Source organism: Panthera pardus, unplaced genomic scaffold, assembly GCF_024362965.1.
Source record: "Panthera pardus isolate Hobbes unplaced genomic scaffold, ASM2436296v1 HiC_scaffold_17, whole genome shotgun sequence".
Lineage (NCBI taxonomy): Eukaryota > Metazoa > Chordata > Mammalia > Carnivora > Felidae > Panthera > Panthera pardus.
The window spans coordinates 2356871-2376535 of record NW_026526732.1 but is presented as its reverse complement, the minus strand read 5'-3'; the positions used below and the strand labels follow the sequence as shown (position 1 = coordinate 2376535).

At 55.2% G+C, this 19665-nt stretch overlaps 1 protein-coding gene and 2 long non-coding RNA genes across 3 annotated transcripts; all 3 read right to left on the bottom strand.

Moving 5' to 3' along the window:
• Positions 1-1694: 1694 nt before the first annotated feature.
• Positions 1695-10695, bottom strand: LOC109245426 (uncharacterized). The gene is made up of 3 exons (XR_002070877.2): positions 10217-10695; positions 3352-3615; positions 1695-2180 (listed from the first exon to the last, which is right to left on the bottom strand). It is a non-coding gene; the product is annotated as an uncharacterized LOC109245426 (long non-coding RNA).
• Positions 4866-6913, bottom strand: LOC128777611 (uncharacterized). The gene is made up of 3 exons (XR_008422815.1): positions 6391-6913; positions 5966-6003; positions 4866-5908 (listed from the first exon to the last, which is right to left on the bottom strand). It is a non-coding gene; the product is annotated as an uncharacterized LOC128777611 (long non-coding RNA).
• A 1545-nt stretch (positions 10696-12240) lies between the features above and the next one.
• On the bottom strand, positions 12241-14921 carry TTLL2 (tubulin tyrosine ligase like 2). The gene is given in 7 exon segments (XM_019412779.2): positions 12241-13220; positions 13223-13299; positions 13301-13487; positions 13490-13569; positions 13571-14216; positions 14219-14273; positions 14275-14921. Coding segments are annotated over 7 exon segments (1575 nt in total). The 5' UTR covers positions 14554-14921; the 3' UTR covers positions 12241-12969.
• Positions 14922-19665: the final 4744 nt, after the last annotated feature.

The following is a 19665-nucleotide window of genomic DNA, read 5'->3' as shown; positions in this document are numbered from 1 at the left end:
GCGGGCCATCAAGCAAGACAACAGATTTCAAAGAAAAGGTGGGGATACGAGCTATGGTTCGATAACAACTTCGCTAAATTAAAACGAATGGCGGTAAGAAAACGAAAACACACCATACATCTGGAAATTACTTCAAGGCACTTATTTTTCGCTTTAGTTTTAAAGATTATATTTTTCACTTCATTTAGGTATTTTTCAAGTTAGCCTAGTCTTTTTTGGCTAATATCACTTCTCTCCTGTTTTCAGCTTCTTCTTGTAATTCTTCAGCCACTGCGCACACGTCCACTTTATGGTCCGATTCTGGTAACGTCACGCTGGTGGCCTCGGAGCCCCCGTGATGCCGCTGTGCTGGCTCTAGCTCCCCACCGCGGCTCCCTGGCCGGTTCCATGGTCGTGGTTCCGCTTGCCTTGGGCGGCCATCCCCAGGCGGGGCCCGGCTTGGGGCTGCCGATCCAGAAAGCTCCGTGCCTGCTCCTGCCAGAGGTTCCAGGGGCTCCTCCAGGCTGGTGTCTGGTCTGGGGGCGATCTGGACTCAGATTCTTCGGGAAGCTCAGAAGAGGGCAGTTTTCCTGGTGTGCTCCCCTTGCCCGGGGTGGGTGTTTCCTAGTTCATCCTTGTGTCCGGGGAGCGACCTCCGTGTGTGTCGTCTGTAAGTAGGGATGAGCTCCGATCACCAGCAGAGCCACCAGGAGCCGAGCCCGGGATGCAGAGACCACGTGCTCAGGCTCCCCTTCCGTCTGCTTCTCGGCGGCCGCTGCTGTGCGTGCGTGGCCTTTGCCTGGAGTGTGGGAGCTCGTTTACGTGGGTTTCCGTGTTATTTTATTTAGCATTACTGGATACGTGGCAGTGGCCGTTTCCAGAGCGTCTGACCTGCCGGGTGCTGAGAGAGTCAAGGTTATCGTTAAACAGATCCTCACGGACGGTCCAGGGGCATTCATGTTCTCCTCGACGTGCTTTCCAGCGACGCTCTTTACTGTCACGACCTGTCCTTTAGGCTCTGACTCGACAAGTGAGCGGAGAGGCGGACCCCAGAGCAACTGCTGTCCTCAGGGACCTTCAGCAAGGTTTTGAGAAGGGAACATTACACCTGCTAGTTCACACGTGCCGCCTCAGGTGACTGATGGTTAATTCAGGTCTCCCAAAAGAGAAAGGTATTTTGACGATCCGTATTTCATTCTCTCTCCGTGGGAATTCTAGGCCCTATTATTGTCCTCGGAGGCACGTCTCGTACCTTCAAAACTGCTACCCATGATCGGCATTTCGGGAGCAGAGCCGAAGGCCTCGTTTTCCTGACATTTTATAGATGAGCTTGTGCGTTACGCACAGCGTTCTTGTAAATCCGTACAAATCAGCAGACTTGTCCATTGAGTAGTACCGGGAAGTCCGTGAATTCAGTGTTCAAAAGTCTTGTTCCAAAGAGCCCCCCAATTTCTTCTGGGCGGTCCATCAATTACCACACGGAAACAAGCTTTTATAGTTTTTTGCTAAAAACTATTTTAATGGTAGAATTTTTCTTCGGTTGTCAGATTTGTCACCACATTTATTTTTCTCACGTATATTTGGGCTGCCTCTTGTCTGCCAGCAACTGCCAACATTTAACAAAACAAAAAGAAGCAAATGAATATTTTAAGAACGCAAATAGAAATGGGTCAATTAAATTGGATTCAACATCTTTTCTTTTTTTTTTAAATGTTTATTTATTTTTGAGAGAGAGATAGAGCGTGAGTGGGGGAGGGGCAGAGCAAGAGGGAGACACAGAATCCGAAGCAGGCTCCAGGCTCCGAGCTGTCAGCATGGAGCCCGATGCGGGGCTCAAACTCATGAACCGTGAGATCGTGACCTGAGCCGAAGTCGGAAGCTTAACCGACTGAGCCACCCAGGCGCCCCTCTTTTTTGGCTTCACGCCCAAAGTGGGGCTTGAACTCATGACCCTGAGATCGAGAGTTGTGTGCTCTACGGACTGAGCCCACCAGATATCCCTAAGCGTTCTACCTCTTGCATCAGGTTGTAAGTCAGTGTTGTCCATGGAGGCCACTATGGAGGGAGTCAGGATCTTTACCACATTTCCCGGTCTGACACCCTGAGTCACTGTGGAAAACCAGAAGTGAAGGCTGACAACAGTTAAGGGTCAAAGGCGTTCAGAAGCCCAAGCTGCTCTGGGATCGATGACGACTTTCTACCTTGAAGGAGCCAGAGAACACATGGAAGGAAAGGAAAAATGTCGCTGGGGGGATAATCTGAGCAAAGCTGGGAGAGTACAGATTTCGTGTTCTAATGAGACCAAAGATGGTCAATCTGCCTGGAACAAGATATTCAAATAAAAATGATAGAGCAGGATACAAAATTGAGTCTTGAATACTAATCCTTTATGGGATGGGTCGCCGTAAAACATGTTCGAGCAGCTGAGAGACACAGCAGGGAGACTAGGGAGAGCCATTTTTAAAACATGTTTTCCACAGAAAAATACCACCCTGATGGCTCAAAGGAAGCCGTGTTTCCGGATGGGACAGTGAAACGTCTGAGTGACGGACGCGAAGAGACTGTGTTTCCTGACGGGACAGCTGTCAGTGTGGAAAGGCCAGTTTCACGACAGGTGTGTACGGTCAAGCATTTCTTCAGAGTAATTCAACTTTTTGTAGAAGTCTAAGTATTTGTGTAAGGGTAATAATCGAAAATAACATCACTGGCCCTGAGGTTTTGTCTATGACCTTGATCTGGTTCCCTCTATGGAGAACATGAATGAAAACACTGGTTTTTGTTCTCTTCCCTGACCTTGGTCATCTTGAGTTGCAACCAAAAAAATACTTCGAGTCTTCAGTGAATGCCCCCGTCTAGAAACCCGAGTCGATAGCAGGACAACTTCTCTGAGACACACTGAGAAAGTGCTCCGAGGGCACGCTCCTCCCTGACGCCCGATGTGCAGAGGGTAAAACCCGAGGCCATCAGTACCTGGCCGGCTCCCCGTGGCCCGATGTCATGATAGACTTTTCCCGGCTTCCTCACAGGGCAGTCTACATGGGCTCTGGGTCACTCTTCTTGAACGATTATCCATCATGGTCCCTTAGTCCCCTGCGACCCCGCCTCTCTCCTTCAAGGTAAAACTTCCAGCCCAGGACCTCAGACTGCGTGAGCAGGCCCACCACCCTGTCATTCCCCAGTGCACCTGCTCTCAGCCCGACCCAGTTTCTGTCAATACCCTGAACCCGCTGTGCGCCTCCCCTGCTCTGGCCGTTCACGCTCTCTGCCCTCGCTCACTAAGGTCTGGAATGAGGATTCCGGACCTCGCTCATGCCCACGCAGCCCCGGCGTGCTGCACAGGGGCAGCTCCGGCCGCCGAGTGGGCTGGCTTACCAGGCTACTCTTCCCCGTCAGGAGCGGTGACAGAACCATTGTGTTCAGCAACGGGCAGAGGGAGATTCAAACGTCCTGCTTCAAGAGGAGGGAATACCCCGATGGTACCATCAAGATTGTGTACTCCACGGGCTACCAGGAAACCCAGTGTGCGTCTGGGCGGCTGAAGCTCAGATATGAGGCTGGAAACATGGTCCTGGACAGAAGCGGGTCGTCCTTCAACACCCAATGCTCTGTGTGACTTCCCAATTATAGTTTTCTTTGCTAAAACAGACATAAAAAACTGATAGTATATTCACTGCCCGAGATGATGGGGAACAGATAAAACTTTAGGACAACCCAAGTCATCCAGAAATTGTCAAGGAAGAGACCCCCTTGTCCCCAGGCTTCCTGGTCGGGACAGGTGGTTAGATCAACACTGGTTGGAGAACAGGGGGCTCGTGAAAGCATGAGTTCCAGGACCCAAGCAAGACCACCCCTCTTCGCTCATCTCAAGAGCCAGCTCTACCCTATGACAGGCCCGGGAGGACAGAGATAAAGCCGGGTGCTCAGCAGGCAGCCCCCTCGGGCCCACTGATGAAGAGGTACCGGCTTCTTTTCGTCCGCAGGTGGTTTCAACTTGCGCCTACGCCAGGGTTCCCCTTCCTCCGGGATTACAGCGGCTCAGCCTGACCCTCCGTGACCTCTAACACCCATGACCTTGCCAGGTCAGATAGGAAGACGGTTCTAGTCACTACAAAGTGAACCCATGGGGAGCCCGACCCAAGGACAGCGAGCCACCTCCTGAGACTTACGATCGTTTAATCTCAAAGTCAAAACGATGACCCATTTCTTGTTTATTTTGCTGTCTCGTAGGCTGCCTTGAACATGAGCAGGACATTGGCAGTTAGCTGGTTTTTATACTAATGTGGAGAGTCTCCCTGTCACAGGGGAGAAATACCTTCTTGAAAAATCTGATCGCAAGATGTGGGTTTATGTACACGGTTTCAATATGTACTTGTGTTTTCATTTGATCGACATGAAAAATCATGTTTTGGTACCCGTAATTATTTCAGTCCTAAAGTCTATCGTGCACGCATTACTGAAGCCCTCAATATTTTGGTAATGCTGTTTAAAGTGACCTGGGGACAGTGCCTGAGTGGCTCAGTCGGTTAAGCATCTGACTTCAGCTTGGCTCATGATCTCATGGTTTGTAGGTTCAAGCCCCACGTTGGGCTCTGTGCTGACAGCTCAGAGCCTGGTTGGGATTTTCTCTCCCTCTCTCTCTGCCCCTCCTCTGCTCGTGTTCTCTCTCTCAAAATAAATAGATAAACATTAAAAAAAATAATAAAGTGACCCAGGGACAATGTGCTGTCTCAGCTCTGAAGGAAAATAAAAGCACTCTAGTTCAGCTATGTGGGACAGAGGACTTTTCCTTTCTGATCATGGTCACTTTCAGATTAACAGATAAAAGTAATCCGTTATGGAAAAGCTGCTTTAGGTTTGGCTAAAAAAAAAAAAAAAACGAACTTGCTGATTGTTTTATTTTGAATCAGCTTATCCTGAGAATTTTCACTAAAGCAGACAAAATGAAACACCGCTGTACCAAATAGAAAGAATGAAACTTCTGTTCCTGGTGAGCGAGGAGAAACGAATGAAATTTTTGTGGGTAAACTGTGTTCAGGAGCCAGAAGACTGGCCTGACTGGCGGTTTTCAGGACATGTACCTGCCAAACTCCTGGGTAGTCTCGTGTGTGAGGTCTGGAATCAGAACAGGATGGGGTGTGGGGCTGGTGTGTGTGCATCCGGGCACACTGGTCATCAGGACTCAGTGCAATGCATTTCATACTTTCTTCCAAAAAGGTGGAATTTACTCCAGTTGGGCTCGTAGGACCTCCTCAAGGTTCCTTAGCACCTCCTCAAGGCTCCTTAGCACCTCCCCAAGACTCCTTAGCACCTCCTCAAGGCTCCTTAGCGCCTCCTCAAGGCTCTTAGCACTCCCCCAAGACTTCTTAGCACCTCCTCAAGGCTCTTAGCACCTCTTCAAGACTCTTAGCACATCCTCAAGGCTCCTTAGCGCCTCCTCAAGGTTCCTTAGTGCCTCCTCAAGGCTCCTTAGTGCCTCCTCAAGGCTTTTAGCACCTCCTCAAAGCTCCTTTGCACCTCCTCAAGGCTCCTTAGCACCTCCTCAAGGCTCTTAGCACCTCCTCAAGGCTCCTTAGCGCCTCCTCAAGGCTCCTTAGTGCCTCCCCAAGGCTCCTTAGCACCTCCTCAAGGCTCTTAGCACCTCCTCAAGGCTCCTTAGCACCTCCTCAAGGCTCCTTAGCACCTCCTCACGGCTCCTTAGTACTTCCTCAAAGCTCCTTACCACTTCCTCAAGGCTCCTTAGCACCTCAAGGCTCCTTAGCACCTCCTCAAGGCTCCTTAGCGCCACCTCAAGGCTCTTAGCACTCTCCCAAGAGTTTCTTAGCACCTGCTCAAGGCTTTTAGCACCTGCTCAAGGCTCTTAGCACCTCCTCAAGGCTCTTAGCACCTCCTCAAGGCTCCTTAGCACTTCCTCAAAGCTCCTTACCACTTCCTCAAGGCTCCTTAGCACAAGGCTCCTTAGCACCTCCTCAAGGCTCCTTAGCGCCACCTCAAGGCTCTTAGCACTCCCCCAAGAGTTCTTAGCATCTGCTCAAGGCTTTTAGCACCCTGCTCAAGGCTCTTAGCACCTCCTCAAGGCTCTTAGCACCTCCTCAAGGCTCTTAGCACTTCCTCAAGGCTCCTTAGTACCTCCTCAAGGCTCCTTAGCACCTCCTCAAGGCTCTTAGCACTCCCCAAAGACTTCTTAGCACCTGCTCAAGGCTCTTAGCACCTCCCCAAGGCTCTTAGCACTTCCTCAAGGCTCCTTAGTACCTCCTCAAGGCTCCTTAGTGCCTCCTCAAGGCTCTTAGCACTCCCCCAAAGACTTCTTAGCACCTGCTCAAGGCTCTTAGCACCTCCTCAAGGCTCTTAACCCTCCTCAAGGCTCCTTAGCGCCACCTCAAGGCTACTTAGCACCTCAAGTCTCCCTAGCACCTCCTCAAGGCTACTTAGCACCTCCCCAAGACTCCTTAGCACCTCCTCAAGGCTTCTTAGCTCCTCCTCAAGTCTCTTAGCACTCCCCCAAGACTCCTTAGCACCTCCTCAAGGCTGTTAGTACTTCCTCAAAGCTCCTTAGCACTTCCTCAAGGCTCTTAGCACCTCTTCAAGGCTCCTTAGCACCTCCTCAAGGCTTCCTAGCACCTTCTCAAGTCTCTTATTGGTTGTGGAGTCTGGTGATTATGCAGTAACATTATTTTGTGAATATACACGCATTTGCAAGCAGCATATAAAAGGATGCAGTTGGTCACAAAGGCAGCATGAAAAACGCCTAGAAAAAGCACAGTGAGCGTTCAGGCTCGAGAAGGGGGCCAGCTTGGCTCGGGTTCTGAATGAGGACCCCAAGACCTCCAGGCAGATTGGAGGCTCCCTACTTCAGCCTGTCTGTGCGTTGTGACACATAGATTTCCGGGAATGCTGTGGGGGTGGGTGGGAGAAGATCCATGACGGAGTCATCCCCTTTTTCACCGGAGTCTTGCCTTGGAAGTGCTCTGTGTGTTCCCGAAGAAAAATATCTGTGTTTAGAGCATGGCATCCCAGCTCATCCCGCTCTGGCCCCACCTGCCCTGCCTGCCTCTCCCTCCCACTCTCCAGAGCCTTCTCCAAGCCCCCCTCCCTGGGACGAGCCCCCGCCCCATCTTATACGAGCCGCCACCGTTGTCCTCCCGAGGCTGGTGAGGCCACTATGCTTCTGGAAAGCCTTCCATGATCCACCCTCCTGGCAGGGGCAGGCCCTCCAGTCCGCTGGTCCCCTCCCCCCCTCAGCCTGTCCCAAACTGCGTTCCCACCACCTACTTACCTGTGTTCCCCAACCCCCCCCCCCCCCCACCCCCCCCCCCCCCCCCCCCGCCAGGGGCCCGGAGCAAATCGGGGCGGACCCCAGGCCTCCTGCATCTTTGCCCCGCCTCCCAACTGTGACAATAGTGCCCCGGACGTTTTGGGAATTAGTTCTGGCACAAGTGAGCAAGTCCATCACGTGACGGGGTCACCATAACCCTGATTATTGCTGGTTCTGCAAAATCAGAGGCTCTGTGAACACAGAAGGCTGTGGTCACAAACATGAGGACTTTGTTCAGTAACGCTCAGCCGAGTCAGTGTGACTTTGAAACCACTTTTTCTTGAGCATTTAAAGGTAGGTTGTAGGGGCGCCTGGGTGGCTCAGTTGGTTAAGCGTTACGATTTCAGCTTGGGGTCATGATCTCGCAGTTTGCAGGTTCGAGCCCCACGTCGGGCTCTGTGCTGACAGCTCGGAGCCTGGAGCCTGCTTCCGATTCTGTGTCTCCCTCTCTCTCTGCCTCTCCCCTACTGTTCTCTGTCTCTATCAAAAATAAATAAGTCTAAAAAAAAATTTTAAAACAATGAAGGTGGGTTCTAATTAGGTTAGATCTTCTCAAAGAAGTAAAAATTGATTCACAGATTCAGTATGTGATGCTCACTGGGAACAGCGTGTGGCGGACAGCCTGTCCCCGCTCCCTGTGGCTGCCGTAACAAACGTGACAAACCACAGCAGCCTGCTGCAGGAACACCGTGGCAGTCTGTCCCCCACGGTCCCCGAAGGCCAGGAGTCCCGACTGAGGTCGCAGCAGGGCCACACCCCCTCTGGAGGCCCCCGGGGAGGCTGTCCCTGGCCTCACCGCTTCTGGGGCTGCGGTGATTCCTGGCGCTCTCTGCCTGTGACAGCCCAGGGGCTGGGGCTCTGCGTCGTGTCCTCGTGGCCGTTCCGCTGTTTGTGTCTGTGCCCCGATTTCCCTCCTCTTCCAGGGACACCGGCCATCAGATTTAGGGCCTGTGCGACTCCACAATGACTTCATCCTAAGCCTCTGCAAAGACCACATGTGACCCTAAACAAGGTCACATTTGCGGGCCCCAGGTGGACGTGAACTCTGGGGGGACACTATTCGACCCAGTACACAGACCCCTCCTGACTTCTCCTGCCTCAAGGGATGGCATCAGCTACTGTCCAGGAACCTTGGTTCCTTTTAGGGCAGAAGGGTTTTGAGGAAAAAATCCTGAAGGTCAGCGGTGCACGGAGCGTTGAATCTGGGGGGGGAGGGCCCGTGCTGCTGGTTTTGCAGCTGTGTTCATCTTCACAGGTCCCGGGATGAGGATGCGACGTCCTGGGGCCCTTGCTGCCTCCTGGGGGGCTCCCGAAGGGATGCACTCAACAGGGCTCTCCCCGCAGCCCGCGTTCCCGCACAAGTTTCCGATGACGGGGTGGTGGACGTATGAGACCAGGAGGGTCCTTGGCTCCATCCCCACCTCCAGTCGCCTGCCTCTAGTGAGCAGCTCTGTGGCTTCTCTGTCCTCTAGTGGCCAGGTTTCTGCCTGATGGCGCCGTGCGCTCAGGGACAGGACTTACTGCCCTGGCCCCTGGACTTCCTGCCCAGATCCCCGAGTCTCTTCTCGAGAGACCCCCAGGCCAGCTGCAGCAGCCCTCAGCCCACCGTGGGATGTGTGCTCTTTCCCACGGCAGGAGCTAACCCTCCTCACCCCCGTCTGCCCTCGGAAAGCACCGGTGTCCCTCGTGGGTCCAGCATTGGTGCCCGTCTGGTGGTCCAGGCTTGTTTAGGTGGTTTCTGCGTTTCCGCGAGGAGGCAGTGCCGCAGAGCCAGAGGCCGGAAGATTCCCCCGCGGGGGTGCCCAGAGGCAGGTGCCCTGGGACCCTCACCGCCAGACTTCATCCCAGTTTTCCAGCTCAGAAGAGACAAGTGACGTGACTATGAGGGTCTCAGGGGATGCTCATCCGCCCCAGTTTAAGGCACTGATGTGGTCTGCACGGCCCCGCTGGATCGATGGGCACCCCCACCCCCTTCACAATATGCCAACGGCCAGGGAGGCCCAGCCCCGAGCTGAGCTCCTGAGTCTGCTGGGCTCCTCCTCCTCTGAGGGGCCCGTCCTCTGGGAGCAGCTGTGGGTGAAACATGGTGGGGGGGGGGGGCACATGAGGCGGAGGGTCCAGAAAGTTCCAGGAGGCCAGTGACCACTTTGGCAGCCCTCACTTGGTGCCGAGAGCCGCTGCTCGGCTGTGTTCTTTGTTCAGTCCTGGTCCTGACCGCGGAGGGATCCGAGTCCCCGTGGGTGTCTGGGACCCTTCCGTAACTTTCTCCTGAAGCAGATTCCACCCAACATCTGCTGTCCACCTGACTCAGGAGGCGTCGAGGGCTCAGGGGCCACTCCCGGCCTCAGTCTCCCTGCATCTCCCCATCTGACCGCCCTTCCGTTTTCACAGGCGATCTGCTCTGCAGGCAACCCCCGTGTCTGCCAGGTCCCCTTCTGAGCACCGCACCCCACGCTTGCCTCCAGCAAAGTCTCCCCCTGCTCCCCGGGGGCGCCCCTAACCCCCCTCACCCCCCGGGATGATGACATCCACGCCACCTAGGCCTGTCCTGTCATCGACGGTCAGGGTAGGCCAGGGTCTTCCTTGGGTTTTCCACACAGAGGGCGGAGAGAGAGAGAGAAGGAATTTCTTTCTGATGAAAGGAAGTGAGAGATTGAACCCGGGAGAGCCACACAGGGAGGCGAGGGCGGTTGGGGGAGGAGTGAGCCCAGCCGGGCGCGGGCCGAGTCCGGCAGGAACAACCCGGCAGCCCGTCCCCCCGGCCTGAGGCCATCTCCCCGCGGTGCAAGCCGGGAACCCTCCCTCACCCCTCGGCTACCCCGCCTGGTGTTCTACTGCAAGGCCGTGACCGCTCACGGGGAGGTCACGGGGTACCCCGCCTGGGGACGTGGGCATCTCACCGGGGGTCGTGGGGACACAGCTTACCTCGCACTGTCCCTTCCTCGTGGGGTCCGCCTGCAGGGCAGCCAAGAGGCCCCACACAAGCTCCTCCAGTCTGCACAGTGCTCACGGGCAAACAAGGGGAGTCTACACAGCAGACAAGAAGAGTCTGGAAGGTCACGTTTTGAAGAGACCGCCGCGGGGCTCTGCCCTCTGTCTGCCCGTGTCCGCAAGGCTCCCCGCATGCCCACGAGGGCAGCCGGCCCGAGCTGAGTCTGCACGGCCTGCCCCCGGGGTCTGCCTCGCCCTGCCGGCCACCATGCCTCTGCGACCCGTTCGCACGTTACCCAGCAGCTTCCGGCTCAGGGGCCACTCCGCACCGGGAGGGCTGAGCAGGTGGGGGCCGCACTCCAGCCCAGTGTGACCGCTGTGTCCCGGGAGCACACTTCTCTCCTACTTCCCCCTTCCTTCCGGGAGATTCTCATGACTTCCTGCGTCCCCTGCTGCTGGCTTCTTCTAACCTCGAGTCAAAGGGAGATGGGATCCAGTTTTGAAATGGAGTAAGAACCTTCACCTCCAACTGCAGGGCGTTTCTAGCTCCCTAGAGATTTCCTGGAGTCAAAGAGCCCAGCGTCCCGCAGGCTCCTTTAGTTAAATTCCCCTTCAGCTGCTCGTCTCCTGGTCCTTCGCTCGCAGTGACTCTTGGGTCTTTGTGTCCATTGGCATTGTCAGCTCCTATAGTGCCCAGTTTGGAGTATGAGGCACCCCCCCCCCCCAAGCCCCAAACTCAACACCCTGTTTGGCTTGGGGTCCCTAGTGGGACTGCCCTTCTTTCCCCTCCATGACTCCTGTGTTTGCCCCGGTGCCCTGGTGCGGTCCCAGCTCCTTCGATCGTACTTTGCGAAGGAATAAGGAAAGGTACACATATCCCATTTCCCCGGAGGTGGAAACCCAAGGATTCTTTTAAGGGACTACCTCCTATCTCCTGGAGACGTCTCTGGACTTTTGGGGCTTTGGCTCTTGTCCCCCAGAATACCGCGTCTCTGTTTTCCCTCCGTGTCCCTTACACAAGCGTGCACCTGATACAAACTCTGCACACATAGGCTTCCCGTCGCCTTTGCAAGTCTAACGTTAGCCCACTATTATTTCAGTTTAATTGGCCCGCATTTTGCCTTGACGAGCATACTGCCCGGATCGTGCGTGTTTTCCGGACAGCGGACCCGGGGCTGCAGAGGTTCACATGCTCAAATGAAATCATCGTTCCTTAACGTTATGTGCTGCGCACGTCTCTGGGACGTTCATCCTCACGTCTGAGTTGTTGCTCAAGATGAAAGGGGGTATGAGATCTAATCTCTGGCTTTCGGGTGATGGTAGCCACATGGCTTGGTCTCGTTAGAGTGCGTCTCCATATGTGCGGAAGAGGCCCTTTCCTTGGTTTGCCAAATGCTATAAAGTAGAAAGCTGAGATAGAAGACCAGGGCAATCTGGATGTGCTTACAGTCTTACGTGACTCCTTCAAATCTCTTCTGGAATAAGGCTGGGAGTAAATAAATGTGCTTATGCCTGAAACCAAGCAATGAGCAACATACACAGTCCAGCCTCCGGGCTAACTGCTGGAACTTTCTTCTCCCCCTTTTTTCTGAACCATTCAGTTGGAACAGTAGGATTCTGTTAGGTGTTCAGAGGCCGCTGCGAGTGCCAACACCATAAGGAATCGTATGTGGGCACTGAGAGCAGCCACTTCCTTCCTTTGTCCCTCGGTGGCTGTATCACCCACTCTGTGTCCCCAGCCCCAATAGTTAATCCTTGCATATCTTAAGTATGGTTTGCTGTAACTTCTCTTTTTTATTGCGGTGAAATAAACATAACATAAAATTGACCATCAGTGACATCTAGCACATGATGTTGTGCAACCACCACCAGAACATTCCAGGAGGAGCCCCGCTCCCACTCGCGGTCAGCGCCCCCGCGCCCCCACCCCGGCCCTGCAACCACCAATCACGTTGTGTGTCTGGACTTGCCAACTCGGGATGCTTCCTGTAAATCGTATCTTACTACGTGTGGCTCTTTGTGTCTGGCTTTTTTCTCACTCAGCATGATGTTTTCAAGTAAATGCTGCGGCTTTTGTGTCTTAGGACTCTTCAGTGCTTTCTGATGTGGCAGGAGTGACAAGGCTAGATCTGGAAGGTTCCGAGGTCGCATGCTGGGATGGTAATCTATCAGTGACGGGGCCAACCACGAGGGGACACTCTTCCGAATATGGCTGATGGATGACCCCAGTGGGGAGCAATGTGGTGCAGTGTCTGATTTAGGACCCAGGACCTATACATAACAGTCACGTGGGTACCCTGGGGGAAGGTTTCCTGTTAATTCGCCTCATACCGATGACTGATCAAGTTGACAAAAATAATTTTGAACATAAAATGGTGTATTCAGAAACAAAAAGTTAACCCTTAGCCTTTTTTGTACCGTTTTCACCTCAGAGTCCTTAAGAGATACGCTAATTATCTTTGGTTTTCGTGTTTCGGTAAATGCACAGTGTAATTGTGATAAAGCATTTCCAAGGACAGGGAAGAGGCTGTGTGGTATTTCCCCAAGAAATCGGAGCAAATACACCAGTTAGGTCATGTAATTCAATCATCATTTGCACATGTTCTACTTTGTCAGGGTTGCTATATTTCTATTTACGCCCACATCGGTGGCCCCGGCGACGTGGTCAACGTGCTGAATGCAGAGGGGCAGGGGCCGAGCCATTGCTGTCCCCAGGCAAGGGAATCCTTGGTTTTCCAAAAGCCGTGTCACCTTCTCTTTGTTTCTTTTTCTGCCACGTGGGAGTGTTGTTTGTTCGTTCATTTCTGGAACTCTTGGATTATTCTCCTGACATTTAATCTATTCCTGGAAGCTCCAAAAGTTGCTTCGTTGAAAGGAAAAATGAGAACAAAGTTCCCCTCTTGGAGACCTGGCACTTTGCTCTAGTTGGAGGCGACGCACGGGGCGATGCTTGTCCGGTGGGCGCACGCTTGGATGAGGGACACGATCGGAATGAGGCTTTGTGGGGCGTGTGTCTGCCCTTTAACTTTGGCTTGGTTTGGGGGGGTTCTCCTGTTGAAAGGAGAAGGTCTTTCTTCCTTTTCCCTAGGCTGGCAGGCACGTTTACTCTTGGGACATATCTTTACGGCTTTCTTCACTGCAGATTCCTCCTTAAACGGTGTGCCCGTGACCGGAAAGAGGGACTCACGAGGAAGGGTTCTGCCCACGCGGTTGAGCCCACCGGCATCCAGCTCCGCGAGGGGGACCCCGCCGCTCCCCCGGGACCGCCACTACCCTCTGCCCTCCCGTGCCTCAGACCCTGCAAGTAAATCGGCTCAGCAGTGTCGTGGATGAGTTTTCTCTTCAGACACGTCCGCCGAACAACCCACGGACAGGGCAGGGCTGAAGTTGACCTCTAGCGGCCACGGTTTCAAGTTGTCACCAATCAAAATATCAAACCCAAAGAGCTCGAAGCAGTTGGCCGTGAAGGGGACCGAGGGAGCGATGGCGAGCCCCGTGAGAATAGCCACGTGGTGGATTTTCTGCCACAGAAGCAGGCCGTCCACGTCCCAGCTGTGAAGGTAAGAGAAGGAGCGGCTGAGGGTCTACTTGTTGCCACGACCGATCACTTCTTTGATTTTCTCATACGAGGCCCCGGACTTGTTGATGCTGAGGTTGGTCAAGGGGGCATAACTGTTCTGCAGATTACTCAGGTCGAACTTCTCCGTGGCAAAGCGCGTTAACCCTTCCTGATACATGTAAATGGTCAAAGGCTTAAAGCCCGTGATACAGACGCAGATGCGGAGGTCAGGTTTACCTCTGCCCACGAGGAAAGGGTGGCAGGTATATTTCCGTACTATGTATGTATCATCAAAGTCTAAGTCTTTAATGTCACTGGAAATGATGATCCCCGTCCCGCGAGACGGCTCCACAGGCTTGCAGATCCGGGAGCTGTGCTTTGCGCCCGTCACGTGCTTCTCCCGCGAGTATTCAGCCATGAACTTGTTGTAGTCATGGGCATGACGAACGTCAGCGGGATGAACTCGTGCAGGGGGCCGCCGGACGTCCTCTTCCATGCGCTTCAGGTGCCTGGCCAGGCGGTCCTTCCGGTCCGCCTGGTGGTGCCCGGGTGGTGGTTCAGCCCTTGCCCCCGGCTTCACGCTGACGCGCTCAGTCATCCGGCAGGAGGAAGTCCCGCAATACAGGTTCCAGTCTTCGCTGTTCTGCCCTCCTTCGTCAAATTTGTCCCACCCTCGCTCCGGCAGGACGCTCTGCACCGCTTCCGGCATGGGGTCGTCCACAGGGAACCCCGGTGGCTTCGGGATGGCCCCCGAAGGTCTGCCTCCTGCCATCAAATAAGGTTTTCTTTTCTAAAAACCGGTGATCAGAAAAGCGTTAGAGGGTGGACAGGGAGGTCGTGTCCTAGAGGAGCTTTTACGTAAAGGAGCCCGCATCCCACGGTCAGCTGTCCTGTCTGCCTTCCCTGACATCATTCACCAGATAACCTGCCCCCTGCACAGGTCCGCCCATCTCTGCTGCCCCTGCAGAAGCTGACGGGCCCCTCCCTGTGCGTTCTGTCGCTCCAGAGTTACCTGCCTACTGCCTCCTCTTAGCGACACGTTAAAACGTTGGCAGTCACAACGGTGACCTGAGGGTTACTCTGCCGTAGGCCTGTACCTTCAGTGAATCCTGTTGACCTGAAACATGGGCATTCTTTAGAAAAAGCAAATGTCAGGTTCTCTCCAGTTAGATGAATCTGAACATGCCAAAGAAAGGTGATGCGTGGGTGTTACGGGATTAGCAAGGGTCTTATCAGCCCGAGAAGCTTCGGGAACTTAGGCCAGACCCCTGTGGTGGCCACCAGCACCTGCCTCATATGCCCAGGGGTCAGAGGCCGTGTTCCTTCAAGTTCATGGTAACTTGCAAGGAAAATAGATAGGAAAAAATTTGAGTTTTTAGAAATTCATTCTGCAAAAACAATGATTATGTGAAGATTGCGCCTCCCATTTTGCAAGACGCCCAGAAAGTGCATATTCGACATTTTCCTGAAATTTCAAAGACAGAAAATCAGATTGTTTTGGAGAAAATCAAAGCTGATGATGAGGCATGATGTTGTATTATGATCTAGGGTGGGTGGGGGGGGGGAGTAAAAAAGCCAAAGCCTCTTGGGGGAGATGTCGCTATTCCAAAATCCTAAAACAAGGATTTAGTGCTCATCAAAACTGCCACATTCAGGCAATTCTGACTTATTTCTTTGATGATGTTAGCATTGTTCGTGCATAACTTACCCTATAGCGTGACATAACTTATTTGGTGGAAATCCTGTGGCGTTTGAGAGGCTCTGATTGATGCCCAAGGAGTAACTCTGACAGGTGAAGCCAGTCTGGCCGGAGGGAAAGTGGGCGGGGAGGAGGGAGGAGGTCGAACTTGTCACCCACCTGCTTCTCCAGATTTGAAATTGGGAAGAGTCGGGGAGCGGCGAAGGAGTCTCCTTGTTTTCTGAGACCAGCAGCTGAGTATGGTAGGCTCTGATCGGAGGCTGCTGAGGGCTGGGACAGTGGCTCCGAAAGAGGGTCCAGAAGCGCTGTGAACACAAGCCGTGTCAACACATGACCTCGCGTTTGTCGGTGTTGTTACTGCTTTGGCGAGGAGGGGCCCCTGGGAGCTACAGCCCCAGCGTGGCTGTTAAGAAATTCAATCTTTGCAATTTACAGCACTGTTTTCAAGCTATGGTCAATGATATTAACATGTTATAGTAGTGTGTGTGTGTGTGTGTGTGTGTGTGTGTGTAAGGGGGAAGATCAAAAATAGTTATGGAAGCTGGATCAAACACAGTTAAAAACGTTCCTTCTCTTGGGGCACCTGGGTGGCTCAGTTAGTTGAGTGTCTGACTCTTGAATCAGCTCAGGTCATGATCCCAGGTCGGGGGATCGAGCCCCGTGCTGGTCTCTGTGCGGAGCGTGGAGCCTGCTTAAGATTCTGTCTTGGGGCCCCTGGGGGGCTCAGTCAGTTAAGCGTCCGACTTCGGCTCAGGTCGAGATCTCAGAGTTCATGAGATCGTGCCTTATGCCGTCAGCATGGAGCCCACTTGGACTCCCTCTCTCCCCCCCTACCCTGCCTGTGCCTGTGCTCTCCCCCTCTCCCTCTCTCTCAAAATAAATTTTAAAAAAAGTTTAGTCTCTTCCCAGCTCCAGGACACATGCCATCTTTCCCAAACTTAGTTGATCATGGAACCCTCCTAAAATTTGTGTCACATTAGTTACCATTTCACAAAAGCAGCGTGGGAAATATTGAGTCAGGCAAACGTGATGGGATGCGGTCCCATTCCTGGCAACCTCCACCTTCCCAGCCTGGGAAATAAACCTCTTGGGAAAGGACAGCGTGGCCTTCTGGGGGGCGCCTGGCTCCGTCGGGAACCAGCATGCGGTGGCTCGGGCCCGGCCTTCTCCGGCTCCACAGGTCAGCGGACGACAGACAACAGACCCAGGAAATGCCATCTTGAGGCCGGCCGGCAAACCTGGGCTTCCTGGAACCAAGAAAGCCGATCAATCATCCTCTGGAGACGTGAAGCGTATGGTCCGATGAGACTCTGGCTGTTCGCTGGGACGCTTGTGCGACACCCACTGGGCCCGTGTCAGCTGAGTGTCCACTTGCCTGTGAAAATTCGTTGAGAAACCAAATGCGTAATTAAGAGTTTTTGCTGCTCAATACAAGGTCTGGAGCCACCGAAGTGTCTTTCGTCCAGCCTCTTTCAGACGGACGGACAGGCGCTGCGGACAGCACACGGTTCCGTCTGACGAAGAAACGCACGTGGGAGGGGGCAGGCGTCGTGATTAAAAACTGGTTGGGGACAAATTCGGAAGCCCTCCGTAGGACGGGGGAGGCGACGCGGGCGGTGAGGACCGGGTGGGGGGAGCCTGCAGAGGTACGCCGTCCGGCCCGGGGGGCGTCATGGGGCACGTCCCCAGTCGCTCGGCTCTCGCCTCCCACGCCTGTAGAGGACGAAGTGCTCATCTTAAGGCGAGCGCGGCCGTTCCCGTGAGTGTAGGTGTGGGCCGCAGGCCACCTGCTGGAGGGGACCAGGACACAGCCTCTTTGCGTGCTCACGGGCGCTGGAGCCACATGCCCCCCCCCCCCCTTCTGGAGCAGGGTGGCCCAGCCATCGGTCACACCATCCTCTCATCTCAGAGGTGGTTTCCTTGCGGCTGAGAGTGAAGCTGTCCACGGAGATTTTCATAATAGCCTAGTTTCTCCCTTGGTCTGAGCCTCATCTCTAGGAGGGAGGACGGTGAGGAGGTCACACCGCTCATGGCCACGGCAGGATGAGCTACGGGTGGGCTCCAGCTCCAGGTGTGGCCATGTGGTCCGTGGACATAGGAAGAGAACCCGTGAAATGTACATGTGGTTCCCCTCTGTATGGTGTCCAAAGGTTGACCTCCTGCTGATGAAGGAGGAGGTGAGGGGGGAACAGAGAGGGGAGGTGGAGGGAGAGGTGAGGGAGGAGGGGAGGGAGGAGGGGAGGGAGGAAGGGAGGGAGGAGGGGAGGGAGGAGGGGGAGGGAGGAGTGGAGGGAGGAGGGGAGGGAGGAGGGGGAGGGAGGAGGGGAAGGGGGAGGGGAGGAGGAGGGGAAAGGAGGAGGGGAGGGAGGAGGGGAGGGAGGAGGGGAAGGGAGGAGGGGAGGGAAGAGGGGAGGGAGGAGGAGAGGGAGGAGGGGAAGGGAGGAGGGGACGGAGGAAGGGAGGGAGGAGGGGAGGGAAGAGAGAAGTGAGGAGACATGAGGGAAGAGGTGAAGGAGGACGTGAGGGAGGAGGGGAGGGAGGAAGGAGGGAGGAGGGGAAGGGAGAGGTGAGGGAGGAGGGGAGGGAGGAGGGGAAGAGAGGAGGGGAAGGGAGGAAGGGAAGGGAGGAGGGGAGGGAGGAAAAGAAGGGAGGAGGCGAAGGGAGGAGACATGAGGGAAGAGGTGAGGGAGGAGGTGAGGGAGGAGAGGAAGGGGGGAGGGAGGGAGGAGGGGAAGGGAGAGGTGAGGAAGGAGGGGAGGGAGGAGAGGAAGGGGGGAGGGGAGGGAGGAGGGGAAGGGAGGAGAGGAAAGGAGAGGGGAGGGAAGAGGTAAGGGAGGAAGGAGGAAGGAGGGGAAGGGAGAGGTGAGGGAGGAGGGGAAGGGAGGAAGGGAAGGGAGGAGGGGAGGGAGGAGGGGAGGAGACATGAGGGAAGAGGTGAAGGAGGAGGTGAGGGAGAAGGGGAGGGGAAGGGAGAGGGGAGGGGGGAGGGGAGGAAGGACGGGAAGGGAGGAGAGGAAAGGAGAGGGGAGGGAAGAGGTAAGGGAGGAAGGAGGGAGGAGGGGAAGGGAGAGGTGAGAGAGGAGGGGAAGGGAGGAAGGGAAGGGAGGAGGGGAGGGAGGAGGGGAGGAGACATGAGGGAAGAGGTGAAGGAGGAGGTGAGGGAGAAGGGGAGGGGAAGGGAGAGGGGAGGAAGGAGGGGAAGGGAGGAGAGAAAGGGAGGGGAGGGAGAGGTGAGGGAGGAGGGGAGGGAGGAGGGGAAAGGAGAGGTGAAGGAGGACAGGAGGGAGGAGGGGAAAGGAGGAGGGAAAGAGAGGAGGGGAGAGAGGAGGGGAAGGGAGGAGACATGAGGGAGGAGACATGAGGTGAAGGAGGAGGTGAGGGAGGAGGGGAGGGGAAGGGAGAGGGGAGGGAGGAGGGGAGGGAGCATCAAAGTCCTGCAGAGGGTTAGCGGTGCCCCCTCCTCGCCGTGATCTGTGTAAACTGGGTGGTGGGTCCCAGGTGTCGCTGTTCCTTCAGAGGTTTTTGAAAGATCACATATTCTGTGACCTTGTTAAGAGGAGGCTCGGATGGTCCGAGAGGGGTCAGGGCCCGGGAGGTTCTGGATGGAGGCGGAGAGGTCCTGCAGAGGAGAGGGGGAGCGAGGGCCCCTGGAGGGGGGCTGCGCGTCACGCGGGGGTCAGACTGTTTACCGCCGAGGCAGCCTCGCCTGCGTCCGCGTGGTGAGGAGACGATGCGGGTTATTTGACCACAGTCTGCGCGCTCCCGCTGCTGTCCTGGCCGTGAACACAGGGCGGGCTCACACCGCGAGCCGAGCCGGGACGACGCCCACTGTGCGCGGGGTCCCCCACCTGCGTTCTGCACCGGGAGCGGATCTGCTGGGGCTGCAGGCGACCCCGTCGGCTCCACTGCGTGTCGGCGCTCCGCGTCTGCGTCTGCCGCGGTGGCTGTCCCTGTCCCCGCCCCCGGGGTCCCTGCTGCCTGCACTTCCCGGGTGCTGCGGGCCAGCACGACTGTGGAAATGGCCATTCGCCCGCCTCACCCAGCGAAATAGGAGTTTTTGAGGTCAGGGCTGTCTTTTTAATCCCTGTTCCTGCATTGAGTGCCCTGTATGTTTGTGGAACAAATGAATGAACCAGCAGCCCAGTGTGGGGTCGGGACAGGGGAGAGCGGGGGGGGGGGGGGGGG